At 37.0% G+C, this 8,607-nt stretch overlaps 1 protein-coding gene across 1 annotated transcript in view; it reads right to left on the reverse strand.

Moving 5' to 3' along the window:
- The window catches only part of LOC102590078 (casein kinase II subunit alpha-like), a 14,501-nt gene extending 5,894 nt beyond the window's left edge, over positions 1–8,607 (reverse strand). The window contains exons 1-9 of the mRNA XM_006364355.2: positions 8,177–8,607; positions 7,949–8,078; positions 5,999–6,193; positions 4,656–4,813; positions 3,099–3,189; positions 2,752–2,817; positions 599–681; positions 454–517; positions 305–373 (exon numbers count right to left, since the gene is read on the reverse strand). Of these exons, the coding sequence (XP_006364417.1) occupies positions 305–373; positions 454–517; positions 599–681; positions 2,752–2,817; positions 3,099–3,189; positions 4,656–4,813; positions 5,999–6,193; positions 7,949–8,078; positions 8,177–8,535 (1,215 nt within the window). The 5' untranslated portion in view covers positions 8,536–8,607. The remainder of the gene's footprint in view (positions 1–304; positions 374–453; positions 518–598; positions 682–2,751; positions 2,818–3,098; positions 3,190–4,655; positions 4,814–5,998; positions 6,194–7,948; positions 8,079–8,176) is intronic.

Raw genomic sequence — 8,607 nt, forward strand, 5'->3', positions numbered from 1 at the left:
TTGGAGTGTTAACTCTTGAGGGTATTTGTGGTCTCTTAGGATAACAGCAGGGGCATTTTTTATCCCAAAATGTAACGAAGGGTATAAGTGGTCTATTTCACATAGTTCAGGGGCAATTTTAACCCTTTTCCGTTAAATTTATACTTGATTGAAAACTTTCATTCATTTTAGTACAGCAGAGAACTTCATTCATTCATTTATTTATTTATTAATAAGTCCAGGAAAAAAACTTTTCATAGTTACAGCTGCCTGATATACAAGTGACAAAACATACTGGTAGAGAGGAAAGGCAGCGAATATTTACCATTGCTTCTTTTGCAGTCGGTCTTTCCTGATGATCGTAACGGAGCAGTTTGTCAACAAAATCAACCGCCTAAAAGCATTGCACATTTTTGGGTTAATAGATTTCACCTTATTTTATTGTATAAGATCTAATGAGACTAATTTTCTTACCTCAGGGACTGCGAGATGTTGATTTTCAGAATTAATAAACTTTGCCCATGGTTTCCTGCTGTGTCTGAATGAACATTGAAGATATTTAATTATATGCTGAAAATGGTCCATCACAAAGGATAGTTTTAGAGCTGACGATACTAACCGTCCAACAAGAGCTGCAAGATGAGGATCTAATTCCAATCTATACTTGTTTAGGTAAGAGTTCAATTCATCAGTCCCCAGAACCTGAAGACCATAAAATTGGAATTTTTAAGGGGTCTCTTTTCAAATTGCAAATATACAGCTCATGTATGTTTAGCCTGGTAATCTTGTAAAATATTTGGTCATTTCCCCGTCCAAAATAAAATAATTAAGAATTATTTTAAAACCCAGTGCAGCAAGGATGATGAATAGTGAATAAGAAACGGCTGAACAAATAGTTGAGTTATACTTCCATTTTGCCGATAAATCACATCCTTACTAGGGGTTAGGTGAGACAAGTGGGATTATTTTTATCAGAATACTGACATGAGAGTTCAACAGAAACACAAAGTGGGACTCCAATGAGGATAGATCAGTGTTAGCTCATCATATGCATCACGAACTTACTTTTAATCTACCTGATTCTTTAGAAAGCAGACAGGTCTGAGTTCAAGAGCAACCCACCAACAAAATATTTCAGTTGCTTAGCCAAGCTTATGGTTAGACTAATTTAATGGTACACATCAAATATCGGTATTAATGAGTACATGCAGCCTTTTTTTTTTAGGCAGGTAACTTTAGTACATGCAGCCTTTTGCTAATTATTTATAGAGCAATTTGAATTATCCCCACAAGACACTTATAATGATGTCACAGCTGTCCCTCAACGCAAATAAAAGATCCCTGGCCTGCATGTTATGTGATGTATTAAGCGCCCCCCTCTTAACATTTTAAGCTTTGTCATGCTTTCTTTAGTATTTTGTCGTTGCTTATTCACTTATGGCATTTCTTTTCCTGACCTGCTTTGTTATGTTTTTTCTTGAGCAAGGGTCTACCGAAAACAGCTTCTCTACCTCACTACCCTCCTTAGATCTCACTTGTGGGATTACACTGGGTATTGTTGCTGTTGTAAGGTAAAAGATAGAGAGCGTCTGTTTTTCACTATCTGGATAAGGAGCCTATTTTTGAATATTTTTGGGGTAAATGGGTGATGACATCAACCATTACAGAAATTCTCAGTAGATGAAAGGTACACAGAGTTCAAATGGATCAGGAGAATAATTCCCACATGCGTCTGTTGGACAATTTAGAGAGAGCCAGATGTGTTTTGAGGGGAAAATTCATCCATATGTATGTTGTAGTACGAATGTTCATGCAATAGCTTTCTGGTCTAATTAATCGGACGGACATAAAAAAGGAAAAAAAATGATAGATTTCATAGTTGCTTGCAAAAAACAGAGGCAATGTGAATTATGGAATGATATCTTTGTACAGCCCAAACACTATTCTATCAACTGGTAATTTGCAGTAGTAAAATACTTTTGCTTACTAATTTCCAGAAACAGAAAAGGCAGGGAGTTGATGATGTTAACAAGTGATAGAAAAAGTATGGGACAGTAAGCATGTACAGGAGTAAAGGGGCTAAGCAACAATATCTCGTGCTTAATAGGACTGTATACAAAGGTCCATTAATCAAAATGACAAGATTGTAGAGGCCGTCAGGTCTCGGGACTTTTTATCTTGGGAGAAGACTGATAGTGATGCATTGGTGATGCTTGACACATACTGGCACGTGGACAGATGAGCCCACCAATTTTCATGCTGTCTTATCGTTCTTGCTTTGACATTCCTCCTCTCCCCTCCCTCCCTTCCGGTTAAAGCTTATTTCCTTTATTCACTGTTTGGTCTCATTTTTATGGTGGCCCCTGTTTAACTTCATATGATGGGTTGTGGACTGAGAAAAATGGGTTCATGTTTAACTGCATACAGTTGGTGGAAGTTTTACATGTAAACCATAATGTACTTGCACATTCATATAGCTTGACTTGGAACAATCCGAGACTATCATTCTATGTGGGAGATTATCATAATCACTAATATACAATTTCACATTGCCTGTGAAACCCTTTGATTTGGATGAATAAACTTTGCTAAGATTCTTTCAGACTTGGATTCGCATGTGACTTGCCATATTACCAAAAAAATAAAAAATAAAAGATGTAACCTAATTCCCAAGTCATGCATACTATATATACTTAAAACAAATGTAGGCTTATGAATGTCTGAACATCAAAAGGGTACGATAATAAACTTCATGGTGGATATTCTACATACCTTCCCAATCTTCACAAGTTGATCATAATTGTCATGTCCATAGAAGAAAGGCTCCTTCCGGAATATCTATACAGCACAATTCCTTAGAAGTAAGCATCAAAGTGAGAGGAAGAGGACACCTTAACACACAAGTAAGTTCTGACTTTTGGGCCTCAGTATCTGCCATTCATGCACGATTTACCAGAAGACAAAACAGTCATGAATGGCATTATGTAAGTACCAAGTCATGGACCAAGTTTTAAAAAAGTAGAAAGCATAACCCATGCAAGATAAAGTTTCACGTGGGCACCTGTATGATTGCTCAAGTGTGCCGGAAAAATAAAGGTGCAAGAAAGATAGTTGCTCACCATTCCTGCAAACATACAACCAAGACTCCACAAGTCCAACGAGTAATCGTAGTCTTGCAAATCAACAAGTAGTTCAGGACCTTTAAAATATCTGCAACCATAAAGAGAGGAGGCGGAAAGTCTGTTTAAAACTACAAGGCAAAAGAAAATAAGCCCTCTCTAAATTATTAGATTATGGATGTTGAGAAGAAAAGGTATTATCTCTTTTCTGACAAAAGCAAGCCAAAAACTAGGATTCTATAATCACTTAAGTGAGGTGGCACTTAATTATAAAATCTCATGCAAGTGTAAGTGTAACATCGTAGTGGATGAGGGAATGCTCATAACTGTAACAGAAGTAGTGCCCATTGAATAGGATTCATAAATAGCTGTCAGACAGAACCCTTATGCTCTGATTCTTCAAAGCTCCAAAACCTCCCTTCTCTTCCTAACACAAGCCAAATTCTTACCCCAGCTGGGTTTCTGATCCACAAAACTCATAAAGAAATGCACTTCAAGATCCATTTCTTGATTATCCTTATCTCTGTCTCTCAACATTCCATTCCTATCAAAATGAACTCTTACTCTTAGACTGCTATCTGACAATAAATCCAGCACATGAGTTTGAGTCACAATTTAGCCCCATTATTGGAGAACTGGAAGTACAATTTTCTACATATGCACTTTTTTCAGTATAGTTTTCTAACTATACATCCTCCAGCTCCCACCAAAGTTATCCTCTTAGATTCTAGAGCATAATGACATAATAAGTACATGAATTACCCCTAGCAGTTCTAAGTATAATCTTTCTTGTGTTATCATCCAAAAAATACTGCAAACTATTAAAAAACATAATTATTTCTGAACTCTCAGCCATTTGAACCCTCAATATCAGTTTCATTCCGTAAACCAGTGTCATTTCAAAGCTCAATAATTTAAATTAAGATAAATTAGATTCTCAGTTCATCCAAAACAATTAAAAAGATGTGCATTTCTCCAACACCAGAGGGATCATTTGCTTTTGTTCATCACCAAGTGCAAAAGGATTCCAAGAGAATGGTGTTCAATCGGTGATGCCAAAAGCAGTGACAAGCTCTCTGGGGTGCTGGGAAGGACACGGGATGGATAACCCCAAAAAACTACTCAAACCAATAAATCCCTTTATTACGATGCTTTGGAATGTAGGCAAGGACATAATCTCAGGTATTCTAAAGTAATATTTAAATTTGATGCTGTACACAATCCAAAATATGTTTACAAAATTTGGTACTTTGGCGTAGAATGTCCAATATGATTGATTTTGACACTTGATGGAGTTCATAGACTCCTTACAAAGCTAAAGGAACTTTAGTCTTCCTTATATGTCCATGCACCCTGTGGGTGCTTTAATATGCAGAACTTTCTATTACTTACCCCCAAAAAGGAAATGCTAACGACTACAAGAAAATTGAGGTTATGCCTTCACTAAATTAATAAAACCACTGAAACAAGAGAGGACCATTCTAGCATTCAAATGTTAATTTATTTGATTTTAAATTTCAGAAGACAAATGATACAAACAGCAAAGAAAAAGCGAACCTAGAAGCCACACGAACATTATATTCCTTCCCGGGATGATAAAATTCTGCAAGCCCCCAATCTATTAGCCGAAGTTTCCGCTGCTCATGATCAATCATCACATTATGGGGCTTCACATCACGGTGCATAATACCTTGAGAATGACAATAATCCAATGCCTGCAAAGGATACAGTAATACTTGAATTTTCTAACAAGTGACACCTCAAGAAAATATCAACTGCAAGGCATAATATGGAAACATGCATCATCTCGAAAATGAGAAGAACGAAAAATATGAGATAATTCTGGCCATGACACCTGATGCAAGTAATAAGCAGCATAACAAAGAATACATCTAAGATTTTAATAGTCAAGTCTGTAACAACAGCAGCACCACAAACAACTATGTCATGATCCCAGACTAGTAATTGCCAATAAACATTTTGCTCCATTATAACATGTCTCATTCATATGCCCAAGAATTTGTCTTTCAATTCTGTAACATGTTTTTTTCCTTTTACTCTAGAAATCTCATCAAATTACCCAGCAGAATATAACAATACGAACCTCAGCTGATATTATTACCTATCTTTACACCCAAACCTCACCAGTCAACAGAAATCTAAAGAATGTGTCCTTTCCACTCATAACAGAAAACAAGAAGCTTTCAGTTGTACTCCCTCCCATCTCAAGGAACTTGGTCTACTTTAACTTTCATGGAGATAGAAAATAGAATATGTAATTGCAGTTTTTTGGTTTGGATAAATCATATTTAGATACATTTTTTCTTGATAACGGTGATGTCCAGGTCAACTTGCCCACCCATGTCTAGATCATACAGCAACAACAATATACCCAATGTAATCCCACAAGTGGCGTCCGGGGATGGTAGCGTGTACGCAGACCTTACCACGTCTAGCTACATTATTGTTTGACTACGGAAGACATAATTTGCAGAACAGTTTCAAATGTGAAGAAAGGAGAGTTCAGTTAATGAGAATAGTTCAAAAAGTCGGAAAATTAGTTTTCCCCACCTAAGGAAAGAATTCAAACTTGAGGAACAGGTCAAATTCAAAACGAAAATAGATCAAGCATTATGCACATAATCATTCTGTGAAATTTGTTCAAAAAGAGTAGTGAAATTCCTCGTCAAAATAAGTTTATTATCTCAAGGCACTTTGCACAGATCATCTTCAGGTTATATCTTAAAGGAGATTCAAAGGGAGCATCCTGTATAGAAATAATCTAATAGTTAATACTGTAATCTATAGCAACTTCCCATAACCAATCAGAAAAATATTGGAGATACACAAAAAAACATATACTGAGAGGCCTTAAAAATCCACATCAACAGAAAACTTGCCTTCAACAGCTCATAGATGTAATATCTAACGTCAAAGTCAGAAAGAGTTGGATAGAGCACTTTAAAATCTGTGTTATTCACATATTCAAATATAAGACTTGGGGTCTTCGACTGCTGATCTCTGACAATATCGAGTAACTTCACAATATTAGGTCCACCACAAAGATTCTGCAGTATCTTAATCTCACGCTTGATCTGCAGTATGTGACAATACCAGATAAGTACCAGAGCTAAATAAAGGTGCGAAGATATGCTGTAATAAATAAAAGAGTGTGATTCAGAGTGCCAACAAAAAGGCAAATGTACATATAACTTGCAGATATATGATAGTCCATCACTCATAAGTAATCAAGAGTTACTACAGTAAGTTGACAGAACAGAACAGAACAGAACAGTTAAGAGATATACACATGAAAAAACTCATTTGGCTAAAGCATGAAAGATAAAGAAAGTCAAAACCTGGAGATATCTGATGAGCTTGAAGAATATCAATAATACATTACGTAGCTCAAAAAACATAGAACTACGAAATCACAAACCCTTTTAAAAACTTGAACATTCTAAGAAACTGCTCAGAATCATAGACACAATGACCTCCAAAGTTGAAGAACATCAACAAGGCTTCTATACGTTTAACAAGTTTGGCGGAAAAAAACCAAAAAAATATTTATGGATGTAGTAATATGACAACAAGGATACTGCAATAATGAGTGTGGTAAATTAAGCTCCAGAAGGTGCAAGTAGCACACACTGTGAGATTGTTTGGGCATGTCATCAAACCTCAAGAGGCTCCAGTCCCTAGGTGTGAAATCATGGTGAGTGGAGACCTAAAATAACATTGAAGGAAGTTCTCTTGAAAGATTTATAAGGTCTTGGAATTCCTATAGTCAGCCCCAACTTGCTTGGGATTAAGGTGTAGTTGTGTGTTGTGGTATATTAATGTCCAATTAGAATATCACCAACTGATATTGTTGTTAGTTCTGGTTTTGTTCATCTTAGAAAATGAGGTTTTACGAGCTTCTGTTAAGATCTTTGATGCTTCTCCTATCCAGTTGGATCAATTTCTTCTTCTTTTTCACAACGGTACTGAGGCTAGCTTGTGTGCACCTTGATAATTCCAGGGGTATCTCCTACCTCCCACCAGCACAGAAACCGGATAACAAAGAAAATAAATTGTTATCTCCTACACTTTCTGTATTAAACCAAACCTACTTCACATATGGAACAAAACAGAAACTAAAGCCTGTAAACCAAAATACAACATGAGAAGAGATTAATCCTTTAACTACTTGTATTCGACATCTATTACGGTGTAAAAGACTAAAAGAGGGTGGCTTTCCAAAGCTTAGCAGAAACATGTGCCTTAGTAATGATAATACTTCTAGATGTAAGTGGTGGATGATGTAAATCATGTTGAGTAAAAGGGGATGTCTCTAAGAAGATATTACCTAATTAGTTCGTGCAACTACAAGGAAAAAAAGTTAAGTCCGCAGTAAGTTCATCAAAGCTAACTTAGGGAAAGGACTACAGCTTTGAGAAGCAACTAAAAGATCTACCTGCAAGCAGAAAAAGAACCCTCAAAATTCCTTTCTAATCATTCCACTGCACCTTCTCTTTGGTTTCCAAGTTTGAGTGGTAGACCACATCTTTCAAAACTCAATCATGTCTTTCGTTCTCATATAAGCTGATTCCAACATCTTAAGTGAGTATTATATTTCATTACTTACCAAAAAAATGAGTCTACTCTAGTTTACACTGATATAACGCACAAGCAAATGAAATGTTCTCATCCCTCAAGCTGCAATAGAAGTCGTTCACCAATAGAAATTCAGCACCTCAGAATGAAAATCCTTAAATTTCTAAAAAGCATCAATTTCAAGAATAGATAGAAGCTTATTAACTAGCATTGAATACGGACATATGAAGAAGCAAAGAAGGAAAACACCCAACCTTTTTCTTCTTCACTGGCTTAAGGATTTTGATGATGCATTTTTCATTGTTAGTAGTGTGAATTCCCTCAAACACCTCGCTGTACTTCCCTCTCCCAACTTTCCTTACCACCTCGTAATCATCCTGCTCCCTATACAACCAATCAACAAACACAGAAACATCAATTCCGTCTAAACAGCCTTGAAAACACATATGATAAGCATAAACAAAAATAAATCAACAAATTACCCCCATTGAACAGTTAGGGATTCATAATCCCAATACTCTTTAGGTCGGATCACATTGATATCCGTATAAACCCGGGCCTTTGAAGGCGCGCCGGGACGGCGAATAGATTTTCCTATTTTCTGCGCCAGGGCTTCGGATAGAGTCGCCGACGGTCGGAGAAGAGAAGAAGACGGCGGCGGCGGCGGCGGAGGAGGAGGTAGAGAAGATGATTTGTTTTTTTGTCGCGTGAGAGAAACCGAAGTGTTGGAGGAAAAACGACGGAGCAGAGATGGGAAGAGAAGAAGGGAGGTCGCCGGAGAAGGAGAGAGGAGGCGGTGGTGGAATGAAACAATGAAGAAATGTGAAGGCCGTAGGGCCATCAAACGGGGGAGGGTTATATATTTGGGTAAAATGGGATTATGCTTGAAGTGGAACCCTCCTCATTGGTTTCT

This window comes from Solanum tuberosum, unplaced genomic scaffold, assembly GCF_000226075.1.
Source record: "Solanum tuberosum cultivar DM 1-3 516 R44 unplaced genomic scaffold, SolTub_3.0 scf00490, whole genome shotgun sequence".
Lineage (NCBI taxonomy): Eukaryota > Viridiplantae > Streptophyta > Magnoliopsida > Solanales > Solanaceae > Solanum > Solanum tuberosum.